The sequence below is a fragment of the Myxocyprinus asiaticus genome, chromosome 41, assembly GCF_019703515.2.
Source record: "Myxocyprinus asiaticus isolate MX2 ecotype Aquarium Trade chromosome 41, UBuf_Myxa_2, whole genome shotgun sequence".
Taxonomy (NCBI): Eukaryota; Metazoa; Chordata; class Actinopteri; order Cypriniformes; family Catostomidae; genus Myxocyprinus; species Myxocyprinus asiaticus.
Genome location: NC_059384.1, coordinates 791,848 through 805,689, shown reverse-complemented (window position 1 = coordinate 805,689; position 13,842 = coordinate 791,848). Strand labels below are relative to the sequence as shown.

Sequence of the window (13,842 nt, the reverse complement as noted above, 5' to 3'; positions counted from 1 at the left end):
TGAGCTTAACCTGTACTAAACCTGGAATATTCCTTTAACAAGGTCAGACACAGTAAAGATAAACAAACTCCACAAAAATCAGTGAACTGCAAGTGATGTTGTTGTGTCTCATTGTCATTTTCTGAAGTAACTGGGAAATTATACCTGGAGGAAACAAAAGAGAGAACATCACAGGATAATGATAAACATCTCAAACTTAAAGAGATAGTTCACCCAAAAATGAAAATTCTCTCATCATTTACTCACCCTCATGCCATCCCAGACGTGTATGACTTTCTTTCTTCTGCAGAGCACAAATGAAGATTTTTAGGAGTATATCTCATCTCTGTAGGTCCATACAGTGCAAGTGAATGGTGACCAGAACTTTGAAGCTCCAAAAAGCACATAAAGGCAGCATAAAAGCAATCCATACGACTCCAGTGGTTTAATCCATGTCTTCAGAAGTAACATGATAGCTGTGGGTGAGAAACAGATCAATATTTAAGTCCTATTTTTTAAGTCCTGTAATTTTGTGCGGCACCAGAGTGGTTATTCAGATGACATTTACAACTCAGGTAACTGGCTAAAAAACTGGGTCCACTGGCTCTTTCTTAGCTGCATGTCAGTGTGGATGATTTTATAGATTTTATATATGGTCTTTGAATTGTACTTTATGGCAGGAGAAAACCTGCATTTCATTATTCTACTAATGCAACAGAAGTTGCTCAAGGCCTTTGATTGCTTCAAAACATCTCTTCTCTCTATTCATCTTTCAGTCTACCTCTTCTATCTATTCATGGGTCAAATGAATGGTCATATCAAGCCTGACTGAAAGCATGCAGACATGAAGGACATCTATTTATTTCAATAATCCCCTTTATTATGTTGTTCATTGAGCCTTTTTACTTTATTTCAAAATCAAAATTCAATGCATTTTCTGCATTTACAACAGATTGTATTGATTAAGAGGACAAAGGACAAATAGAGAAGGGTTCAGGTGTGTTAATCAATGTGTGTCATTTATAAAGCTTTGCTTATGTTATACATTCGCTCATAGAACAGAACCGGCTCATGGTCGCAGTTTACAACAAACAACATTGTGCTACAAACACTATCGATTGAGCTTAACTTGTGCTACTAACTCAAATGCAGTTGATTATACAGTATATGATGATATACAGTAAGATTCCTATTACTATGATTAAAGTAAAATCCCTTTTGCATCTGATTTGGTGGTGCTTTGACATTTAAAACTGCAAGCTGAAGTATTTTTGGTGACATGATCATAGAAATTTAAAGGTGAAAAGTTGAATGTTGGTGGACATCCTGCACAGCATTGCTTACACATCCTTTGTGTTGTTGCAGGTCAGATGTGATTCAGGACTGTTATAACATCAGTTCACCACTAGAGGGCAGAATTTACACTGGAGTCAGATGGCATCAGTCTTTAGTACATGTCTGCAGCTTTAAGATCATCTACTGTATATGCTTTTTTGATGCCAAGGACTCTTAAATATGATTATCCCCTTGCAGAGGATCCCGGCTGTGTCTGAACATGCATACTTCTTTACTATTTACTATATAGTGTGCCAAAAACTGTATGTCAATGGAGAACGTTTTTCAGATCCTCAATATTCATAAAATAGTAAACGAGAAATACTCGGATGACCTACTACATCCGGTGAGATTATTTAGTGCGTATCGACTGGACACTTTACTATCCCATAATCCCTCGGGAGCAAAGGAGACATCACGTTCATTCAAAAAAAACTCAATTTAAACAAACGGCGGTGAACCATGAGTAAGTGATATACCAAGAAAGTTCCTTATGGTTAAATGGTGCTTCTTTTTACAAAACTAGAGTAAACTATTTAGTGGTTGTTGTTATTATTAAGCTCAATCAACAGCATTTGTGGCATATTGATGATTACCACAACAATTTTATTTCGACTCGTCCCTCCTTTGCTTTAAAAAAGCACAAATCTGTGTTCCAGTGAGACACTTACAATGGAAGTCAATGGGGTCAATTGTTGGCGGGTTTAAAGTAGCGGTCGACCGTTAGTGGATTTTGCAGATACTGATAACTAAGGTGGTGTGAAAGGCCACAAAGGAAATTTTAAAATCAATTTATAAAATGATTAAAAAAAATTATTGGTCTTTCCTTACTATGAAGGGCACATACACTGAGGCTACAAGAGTCCAAAATGCATAAAATCCCAAAAGCAGTTTCTTGTGAAACCAAAATCTCAATAATAACTACAAAAATTAAGTATTGGTACATTACGGGGGACTTCCAACTTAAAACAAGCCTGAAATACAAAAGGGACTTGGCTAACTTACGATGCTATTTATGCAAGTATTTACCATTTTTACAGCCAATATATTCAACAGATGAAGAGTTTAGATGTATATGTGTCACCAGATGAGGTTTATTAATGAGGAATAAAAACATGAGGAAAAAATATTTATTCTTAGTAAATAATTACTAAGAAAATGTCAACACCATGTGTATTATTATCAATCATATAAGGTTTATTTACTCATACATATATATATATATATATATATATATATACACTGTAAAACATTTTCATAATTTGAACAGTAAAAGACTGTAAAAATGCTACAGTAAAAAAACTTTCATTGGTTAACGTGTAGTTACTTTAAAATATACAATAATTTTTTAAAATATATTTTAAAAAAAACAATACATGTAGTTTTACGGTAACATTTTGTAAAAATATATATTTTTTAAAATGTAAAAAGTATGATTTTCTGCATAATTAACAGTAAAAATTTATATTATGTTTAACAAGAGAGTTCATGTACTTTTTACAGTAAATTATTGTTACAATTACGGTGAAAAACAATAATCGGGTGTTCCCAGAATTCCATGTGTGACCCAGTTCATTTCATTATATTTCATGTGAATAGTTCTGTTTCTTATTTTTAATATCCGTTATGTTCATTGGGGTGTTCTGCGTTATATGTAGTTTAGTTAATGTTTACTGCATTATTTTAATTTCACATATGTTATCCTGATGGTGTTTAGTGTGTGTGTGTGTGATTTAGTGTGTGTGTGATAACGTCTCGACATGTTTATTGATCATTATTCCTGAGGGTCACTGTTAATGATTCATGTCATCATGTGCTCTTCTGTAATTACTACAGTGATTAACAATACATTATAAAGTGAAAAGCAGATTTTTACAGTTTCAGAAGGTTAATATATCAAGTTTATTATTTAATAATAAGCCTGAAACGTGGTTACTAGGGATGGGCGATACCACTTATTTTCTTTTCGATCCAGTACCAAGTACTTTTAGGCCAATATCGCCGATATCGATACCAATACTGATACCTCTAATAAACTGAATTTTTATGAATTCTTTGGATAAAATTAGTAACTTAAATTATTACTTAATTATATATATTTATAGGCCTAAACAGTAAATGATTAGGCTGCTTTGTTTACCCTTTAAAAATAAGTATAAGCAACATATAAAACCACAAAATGAACCATAGATATTATTATATGATCACTATTACTAAAACCAAGTTACCATATGGATACTACAGTAATGCCGTAGTAAAACCATGGTTACTGCCAAAAAAAACATGGTTACTACAGTCGTGGTTACTAGTCATGATTAATACAATATTACTACAGTAAATGCATGGGTAGTTTTCATAAGAGTATCATTAACGAGGATTAAAGATCATTATCAATGTTTTAACAACTCTGAATTTAAATAAACCTGTAAAAATTGTCACACAAGCCCATTATAATACATGTTATATTTAGGTTTGCCATTACTCGGTGTGAATAACTCCAGATGCTGTTTTTCAGTCATTATCTCAGGGAAGCACTGCTCCATCTTTGAACGAGCGCTGTGAGGGTGAGCGCTGTCTGCTGGTGTATTTTAGCATTTCTATGTGTCAAGATGAACGGAAGAAAAAATAGTTCTGTTGCCATGCAACAATTCGCTAATATATTAATTTTTTTCCATTTTGAAGCACACGAAATGCATTAATATTAATGTTATCTAAATAATAAGATCACTAGTTAAAAAAAACAACTTCAGAAACGATATTCTTATGTGAGGATCAATATTCTTGATACCACATGAGTATCGGAAATATCGATACTTTAGTATCGATCCGCCCATCCCTAGTGGTTACCGTATTTTTTACAGTAAATTTCTGGCAACCACAGCTGCAAGTTTTTTTACTGTAAATTTAACAGGATTTGTTTTACAGTATATATATATATATATATATAAGAGGTAGACAGATATATCGGTTTTATATCGGTGCCGATAGTTGCTTTTTGGTACTATTGGTTATGCCGTTTTATGTTATGCCGATAACCGATAGTTCAAAAAGCAACTATTTGCAACGATTAATCGGTAAAACCGATATATCGGTCTACCTCTAATTGACAGGCAGAAATGTGAAGCTTATAATTTTATAAAAGCACTTACATTAATTCTTCTGTTACAACTTCATTAAAACATAAAACTTCTATTATTTGAGCTGTAAAGTTGTTTAACCCTTAAATGCATGGCAACTTTCCCAAACACTCTTACATATTTGGGTCTTTAGAGACCCGGCACTTATATCTATCACAAATGAATGGACAAAATGCCCAGATAGTGTAAAATTGTAAAAATATTTTTAAGACAATTAGAAAACAATAAAATGAAATATATTTTCATGTTTTATTTTTCATAAATTAAAGAGATTATGCACCAAATCAGGACAAATATAGAACAGCACTGTTGCACAGAAATTCAACGTGATACAGTATTTATTTGTATGAACATAGTACTCGTTCCTCTTGTAATACACAAAAAAATAGATATCCTAAGATAATAAACTTAAATAGATATGAAATAATTATAAAAAATAAAATTTATGGAAGTTTTTTTTTTTTTTTTTGCAACTTTGCCATTTTTTGTGTGTCACACTATTAATAACTGAGGAATACTAAAGAGATGTGGGCACAACTCCAAAAAAATGGATGAGGTACAGGGGGTGGAGCGAGGTCCTGGGTCTCTAAAGACCTGATGTTTGCGTTTAGGGTTAAATCATCATTTTTAAGGTCGTTTTAGAGTTTTTGTTGTAAAATTGTGTATCATTTTATGCAGTAAAGGTTAATAAGTGATTGTATCACAGTAAAATCATATTAACACACATATTGTTTACGTCTTGTGTCTATACTTTTGAAACAGTGAGTATTTTAATGTTTACAGATTGACCCCATTGACTTCCATTGTAAGTGTCTCACTGGAACACACATTTGTGCTTTTTTTAAAGAAAAGGAGGGACGCTGCCACACCTGGAGTCGCGTGAGTTTGAATCCAGGGTGTGCTGAGTGACTCCAGCCAGGTCTCCTAAGCAACCAAATTGGCCCGGTTGCTAGGGAGGGTAGAGTCACATGGGGTAACCTCCTCGTGGTCGTGATTAGTGGTTCTCGCTCTCAATGGGGCGTGTGGTAAGTTGTGCGTGGATCGTGGAGAGTAGCATGAGCCTCCACATGCTGTGAGTCTCCGCGGTGTCATGCACAACGAGTCACGTGATAAGATGCGCAGATTGACGGTCTCAGAAGCGGAGGCAACTGAGACTTGTCCTCCACCACCCGGATTGAGGTGAGTAACCGCGCCACCACGAGGAGCTACTAAGTAGTGGGAATTGGGCATTCCAGATTGGGAGAAAAGGGGAGAAAATTAAAAAAGAAAAAGAAAAGGAGGGATGAGTCGAAGTAATTTTTGTGGTAATCAATATTATGCCACAAATGCTGTTGACTGAGCTGAACTTGTATTGAATTCTTTTAAAATATTAGGCTATGTATAAAATATTATCTCTGAAAGTATTTTTAATAACTTTTCATTTATTATTAAGTTTACAGTGTATCTTTTTACTTATCTTATTTTAACTATTAATGTTAGATGTGTAAACCTGGAGAGAAACATTTTCAATTAAATTAAAAATATATCTGTAAAGTTCTTTTCCCAGTAAATATTGTTCCAAAGCATTTACAGAGAATATGGCCTTACGCAAGCTAAAGGTTCTATAAATATCTTTTAATTAACTAAATCAACTAATAAAAACAACAAATAAAAATAGATTCGTTTTTTTACATCTTACAGTCATTAATATCGTGATTTCCAACCAAACTTTAGACAGCAGAATGAAAAAGTCCCCTTCCAGCCCCTGTTTCCAGATTGAAATCTGTACTAGTGCACACCTAAAAGTTGACAAAAACTTTAGTAGATATAAAATGTGCACTCTTTCTCTTCCAGGGAAACTGACCAAAAATTTTGATCTTTCACTCTCGGGTGAATACAACATTTTTATCAATAAAATGTTCTCGAGACTGAACGAATCTTCCACTCTTAAAATTTGGAATGTTTCCTTCCTGTTAAATCAATGAGGAAGCACCGCTGCAGTGAGAAATGAACCTAAAGACACACAAAGAAACGAAGGCAAACAGGTCCAAATCTACTGCATCCAAAATCCAGAACACAGCTGACAAAGACAAAGTAGTTTAATCAGCGTCCAGGAAGAACAAGATGAGGAAAATGAAATAGGAGCAGGCCAAGAGCGTCTTTCTCCTCCAGATAACTGACCCTGCTGGTGCAATAACCTGAGGAGAGGTCACCGATTCACACAAACAAATGACTTCAAGGCACAGGCCCAGAATCAATCCAAAAATCTCAGTGTATGCGAGAACAGCCCATTATAGGCCAGCTCAAGGTGACTGTTATCTACTGCCACCACACAAACACACACATTCAATACTCTCCTCATTAGTAAAACTGTCATTGCTCATACACAAACTCAATGGTTTTCACCGGGTCAGCCAGTGTAGTATAGAACATGTTAATAAGGAAACGTGCAATTCATGCAAAAGTTGCAAATGCATCAACATAGTAGTTTAATGGACTGCAGTCCTTTGCAGCAACATAATGCAACTCAAGCAAACACAGTTTTGAGCTGTTTTGGTTCCAAGAGTATTTTTCCCATTAATTTTTTTCATAGGGAATACATAAAATCCTTCATAAAAGAGTTTTAAGTCATGAACCAAACCGACTAGCTATGAGGTGAATCACAACATTATAAAACATGTCATTTGTTGATCTGAAAATCAGACAAAAAGACAAAGATTCAAGACTGCGTACTTAACCCACGAAGCATTGCGAATGATGTAATTGAATTAAACATGATGGAAAGGGGGCCTGGGTAGCTCAGTTTAGGTTTAAAGTTTAGGGTAGGGATGTCGGTTTTAAAACCCTTTAAAACCCTCATCTGTTTAAGAGAACATTTAACTCGCTTTTAGCGCCACACAGTGGACATTTCACCCAGAACTGCCGCGATACGTGTGATGAATCACGTAATGTCATTTTGCAAAAATGTCACAACAGTTTTCACATCAGACTCTCTGCAGCAGATCGTGTCTGGGCTTGAAGCTGCTTTACACTGGGGTTTGTCAGGAGGGGCTCTGGAGGTGTTTGTAACCCACCGGCGTGCCTGAACTCCGCCGAGACGATGTCAGTGTTGATAGAGAGGTTCAGTGTTCACAGAAGATTTGATTGTGTTTCCTCTGGCCAGATGAAATCATGCAAAACAATTGAGATATTAAAAGAATCTCTTCTTAATTTTATTTTCCTAAGGGTGGTTATGGATGGAGTTTTCATGAAATTTATAGCCCTAACCCTACAAACCCATACAAACAAAGCTACATTTTATATGTATTTTCTGTACTTGTATACTTATTTTTGCAATAAAAACACAGTTTATGCATATTTTTCAGTGTTCAAACATTGAGATGCACTGAGAGCCGATGTTTGTTCAAAACTGAAGTTTTTGCCTGGAAGGTTTGATTGCTCGACTGACTCTCATGAAATAATAAAGATTTAACACACAGAGAGCAGAACAAGTCTGGATGTATACTTAATGTTTTTATTAAATAAATATTTATTTACTTTTCCATTAAGGGGCAGTATTTGCTCCTTAGATTTGGATCTCAAGGGCATTTTTTGCCTTTACGAGGGCATCATATAATTGAAAATAATGACAAATACTATAATTTAATCAATTTATTAACATAAATTCTCAATCTGAGTGATTATTCCTTATGTTTCTGTTTGTATACCTAGGCCTAGAATACACTCTTAGAAAAAAAGGTTCTTTGGGGTTTTACAAAAAAACAAAACAAAAAAGAACGCTTTTTGCACTCTTTTTGCATATGAACTTTTTAATTCACATATAACAAAACTAAAACAAAAACGAAATGTAAAAACTAAACAAAAACCAAATGTTACGATTCCATGTTGGCATCCCCTAAAAGGTTCTATATAGAACCTTTGCACTTGGCTTAAAGAACCCCTTAGGGTTCTTTTGATGGAACTCTTAAAAAGGGTTTTATTTAGAAACTTTTAGGGGTTCAAAATATGAAGCGAGTGATAGAACCCTTTTGGGTTCTATATGGAACCTTTGCACTTGGCTCCTAGAACTCCTTAGGGTTCTTTTGATGGAACTCTTAAAAAGGGTTTTATTTAGAAACTTTTAGGGGTTCAAAATATGAAGCGAGTGATAGAACCCTTTTGGGTTCTATATGGAACCTTTGCACTTGGCTTAAAGAACCCCTTAGGGTTCTTTTGATGGAACTCTTAAAAAGGGTTTTATTTAGAAACTTTTAGGGGTTCAAAATATGAAGCGAGTGATAGAACCCTTTTGGGTTCTATATGGAACCTTTGCACTTGGCTCCTAGAACTCCTTAGGGTTCTTTTGATGGAACTCTTAAAAAGGGTTTTATTTAGAAACTTTTAGGGGTTCAAAATATGAAGCGAGTGATAGAACCCTTTTGGGTTCTATATGGAACCTTTGCACTTGGCTCATAGAACCCCTTAGGGTTCTTTTGATGGAACTCTTAAAAAGGGTTTTGTTTAGAAACTTTTAGGGGTTCAAAATATGAAGCAAGTGATAGAACCCTTTTGGGTTCTATATGGAACCTTTGCACTTGGCTCATAGAACCCCTTAGGGTTCTTTTGATGGAACTCTTAAAAAGGGTTCTATTTAGAACCTTTTAGGGGTTCAAAATATGAAGCGAGTGATAGAACCCTTTTGGGTTCTATATGGAACCTTTGCACTTGGCTCATAGAACCCCTTAGGGTTCTTTTGATGGAACTCTTAAAAAGGGTTCTATTTAGAACCTTTTAGGGGTTCAAAATATGAAGCAAGTGATAGAACCCTTTTGGGTTCTATATGGAACCTTTTCTTCTAAGAGTGCAGAAAATAGAAGAAAAACAAAGAAAATCATTGCAGGGACATTTTTTGCCCCGAGCCCTCATTCATTTCTGACCCTGATATATATCACTTCATCATAGATTCCTGTGCATTACATAGTTTTGTGTTGATGTCTCCCTGAATTCTCACATAAACTCGGTCAAAAACTGATTCATTATTTTAAGTTGGAAGTTTACGTTAATGATGTCATTTATTCCAGTAGGTTTAATTTGTGTCTTGGAAGCTGAATTTTGTCATACACCCCAATAAAGTTTTCATCTGAATGATTTTGGAGAGTCATATCAGTCACATCAGCAAAAGTTTATAGTATGTTCTGTCAAAGGCGATCATATCAGCATTAATATTTAATCTCTGTGATCGTGACTGCAAACAACTTTGAATTTATTTCCTAAATGGTAAAAAATCATTTTCACATTTTTCTTAAACACCTATTTCACCATGTCAAAACATCATCTTAATATATATATATACACACACACACACACACACACACTAATATACACACACACACACTGTACGTATATATTTTCCATTGACAGTTACAAGCTGTACTGCTGGTCTGACTTCTACTGAAACGGGGCAATCGAGTGACAAAACTACAATCTCAAACAAATGTTGATTTCAAAGTCCTTTTATTGCATTAAAAAGAGAGAAAAATAGCCTCACTGTGCACCGCTGCTCTCATAAAAAATCAACAATATGAATCAAGATTAAGACTTCTTCTTATGCTTCTTTACAAAAGTATGATGGTAACAAACCAAGTCACTATTGTTAATACTATTGGATCTCTTCTGAACAGTGGTGGCTAATATCAAGTTATAATATTTACACAGTTCACCATTAAAATAATAATATTACATTTATTATATTACTTTACTTAGAATAACTGTAATAGCTTATTCACAGTATAGCGCCATCTTTGATTTTGGCGGGAATGACAATGAGGCTGTGAGGGATGGACGTACAGTCACTTCAATAGGTTTTACAGTTGTTTAAAGTGATTTTAGATAGTTCCACTGACAAAACATAGAACAAATATTTTTCCAAGAAATTTCAGTAAACAAAAGAACTCCAGACAATATAAGTTAGATGTGCTCTAGGAGCTTTTTATAGCATGATACAGTGCGTGTCATTGAAGAGACAGAAAGTCCATCTCTCACAGCGTCATTTTCATTCCCGTCAAAAATCAAAGATGCCGCTATTGTGCTGAAGGTCTATTTTGGCAGAGACCATGTTACATTTTATGTAGTGGTCTTTATTTCTTGATAGAAAAAAATCAGAGAGACAATATCGCATTAAAGGCTTTATAATACGGATTTAGTGCATAGAATATTTTTACATGTGAGCATTAATTATTCAAAGAGAACTTAAAAATCATACTTTTCTTCAAATGTATCTCACATGTATTTCTCTATTTCTCTAATAAGATCAAAACGACCACAGCTTTAAAGCTGTTTGAATCTGGTCTTTGACATAAGAAACACAATAAATCATCAAAGCGGAATTCATCAATTTCCAGGAAAACAAACTGAACTTGTTCAATAAAGAGGTCAGAGACTCGAGCTGGGGAGACTGACCTTTCTCTCTCAGTAATGGAGGTACTTTTACTCTGTTTGTACTATGGTGTTTGGCTACAGCTACAGCAAGTCTTTCTCTCCAGGGGCTTTTTGCAGATCGAGGTGAGAAGCAGAAATCAGCATGTCAGAGCTCACAAGGAACCGCACAAAGGAAAGAGGAAATCATTGATCGTTAAGCTTGGTGTCGTTTTGTTTTAGTGTCCTCCTGTAAAGCCTTGAACGTGCCCTCTGTCTCAGATCTCAATACTGCCACTCATCATTTCAATATGAGCAACTGGCTCAGAGAGATGTTTGTGTGACTTTACGACCCTCTTTTGAAGTCCGTTATTGTCTTTGTTTTGAAGATCTCGTTTAAATACACCTAAAGGCACTCTTCAGAAAATCTTTAATTTTGTACTTTTTTTAATAAAGCCATTTTCAGATGTAATTATATATTTCGTAAATATCAGTTAATGATATAATATGATAAAAAAATATACTTTGATGACTTTACATTGCTATCAAAAATCCAGAATAGTAGGCTAATGTAATGTTTTCTGTGTCAACAAGAAAACAAAATGTTTCTAAAATGAGCTCTAATAGCAGTCAAAAAAATTATTCTCAATGAGAGTCCTTCATGAAGTCACTTCACTCAGGTTATTCCAAGACTCCTCTATCGTATTTCACGTAGCCTTCAAATAGCTGTAGAGCGCTTGGAGACCTCCATCCAGAACGTCTTTGATGGGCTTCAGAAGGGGATTGTGCATAATATGGAGACCTTTATCCAGCGGGTGGCATGCCAACTTCTCCAGACATCTCAACTGATGCATCTCCTCTGGCACATTTTGAATATCATTAAAGTCCACATTCAGAAGCTCCAGCTTGGTGAGACAGCAAAGCATCTTGGGAAGTGAGTGAATGCAGTTGCCCTCTACGATGAGGATCTTCAGGTTGGCCAATGCCTGGATCTGATCGGCGATGTTTTCAAGTCTATTGCAGGCCAGCTGCAAAAACACGAGGTTTTTCATGGTGTACACACACCCAGGGATATAAGTAATTTGATTGTGACTCAGGTTAAGCTTTCTCAGTCCGGTGAGGGCCGACAAGGACACTGGGAGTCCAGTGAGCTGGTTATTGGCCAGACTCAACACCTCCAGTTTCGTGCAGTAGCCCAGTTCTTCAGGAACTTCACTTAAATGGTTGCGGTATGCAAAGAGAACCTTCAAGTTCCTGAGTTGGCCGATTTCAGGAGGCAAGCTGGTCAGCTGATTCCCCCACAGATTGAGCACCACCAGATTCTGCAGTGAACCCAAAGAGGACGGCATGAATCGGAGGACGTTAAGCGATAAGTTGAGTTTTTGCAGTTCTGTCAGCTCCCATAATTCCTCTGGAAGTTCAACCATTCCACGGCGAGCCAAACTGAGCACGTTGTAGCCGAAGTGTCTGATCGTGTGCTTACGGATCTGGTCGACTGTCGGAAGGTTTTCATCTTGAGCAGCGCTCTTTCTTCCAGATTGATTCACCTCCTTGTCTGGTATATTCTTTGATTGCTTTCCTCCCATTTCTGCTCTCCTTCGCCACTAGATTCTCTTTGTCATTTAGAGAATATATTCCTTATGTCTTTTGCAAGAGTCTCACGCACACTGCAGCCAAGTAGCGTCAACAAGAGGTGAAGAAATGCAAAGGACGTTCACTGAGCTGTGTGGCATCACAAATACTTTGGACATCCACCTGGAGGAGGCTCTCTGTGAATGCTCCTCAAAAACACACATGCATGTTTGTGTACGGGAGTCAGTCTGAGGAAGTATGCTGACTGTCCAGGGGCCGAGAAAGGATTGGAAACATCTCACGGTGTCAAACAACATTGCTGTGGCAACACTTACTGAGTTACAGCACTCCTCTGCAGTTGTTCCTGTCACTCAAGTCTGAGCAGTTAGTGATAATTACCCTTGATAGTGTTCAGAGTAGAGGAAGCCCATTTCTGGGGGTGAAATATGATGGTGTTGTCCACCCTCATGAACCTCAATCTTGACCCAAAATAAAGTAAAGTGTGAAGTCCAAGTTATACATTGAACAACTGTTTATGATAAAGTTAGCCTGCTTCAATAGACTTTAGAAACTTTATTTCACTTTGGTTTTTCACTTGGTGCTGGCATTGCGATGTGATGATGTTAAGTTATTAGTTTATGTTATGATGTTATGATGTGATGACAGGGGTGGATTGGCCATAGGGAGAACCAGGACTGGGCTGAATGGGCGGTGATAAGCTGAAACGGGCCACCGCGTTATGCCGAACGGGCCGTGACTGCCTGAGGAGGGCCGCAAAATGGTGCCGCAATATGCAGAAAAGCCCCCCCACTAAACAACATTTGGGCCAATTTCTCTTCCCAGTTTGCCCCTGTGTGATGATGTTATGTAGGTATGTTATGTTGTGATGATGTTATGTTATGTTATGATGTTATGTCGGTGTGTTATGTTATGTTATGTTATGTTATGTTATGTTATGTTATGATGTGAAGTTATGTTGTGATTATGCACTATATCAGGTTATATAGGCTATATATGTTATGATGTTATGTTATGATGGTGTGATGAGTTGATATGTTGTGATATGATGTTATGTTATGATGTTTTGATGATAAGTTAATATGTTATGATGTTGTTTTATGTTGTTATGTTATGTTATGTTATGTTATGTTATGCTATGTTATGTTATGATGTGAAGTTATGTTGTGATTATGCACTATATCAGGTTATATAGGCTATATATGTTATGATGTTATGTTATGATGGTGTGATGAGTTGATATGTTGTGATATGATGTTATGTTATGATGTTTTGATGATAAGTTAATATGTTATGATGTTGTTTTATGTTGTTATGTTATGTTATGTTATGTTATGCTATGTTATGCTATGTTATGTTATGATGTGAAGTTATGTTGTGATTATGCACTATATCAGGTTATATAGGCTATATATGTTATGATGTTATG

The 13,842-nt window shown here is 35.8% G+C and overlaps 1 protein-coding gene across 1 annotated transcript; it reads right to left on the bottom strand.

The window, feature by feature from the left end:
• Window positions 1-9,925: 9,925 nt before the first annotated feature.
• Window positions 9,926-12,560, bottom strand: lrrc30a (leucine rich repeat containing 30a). The gene has a single exon (XM_051682586.1). It carries the CDS (start codon window positions 12,407-12,409, stop codon window positions 11,531-11,533), a length of 879 nt encoding a protein of 292 aa, XP_051538546.1. The 5' UTR covers window positions 12,410-12,560; the 3' UTR covers window positions 9,926-11,530.
• Window positions 12,561-13,842: the final 1,282 nt, after the last annotated feature.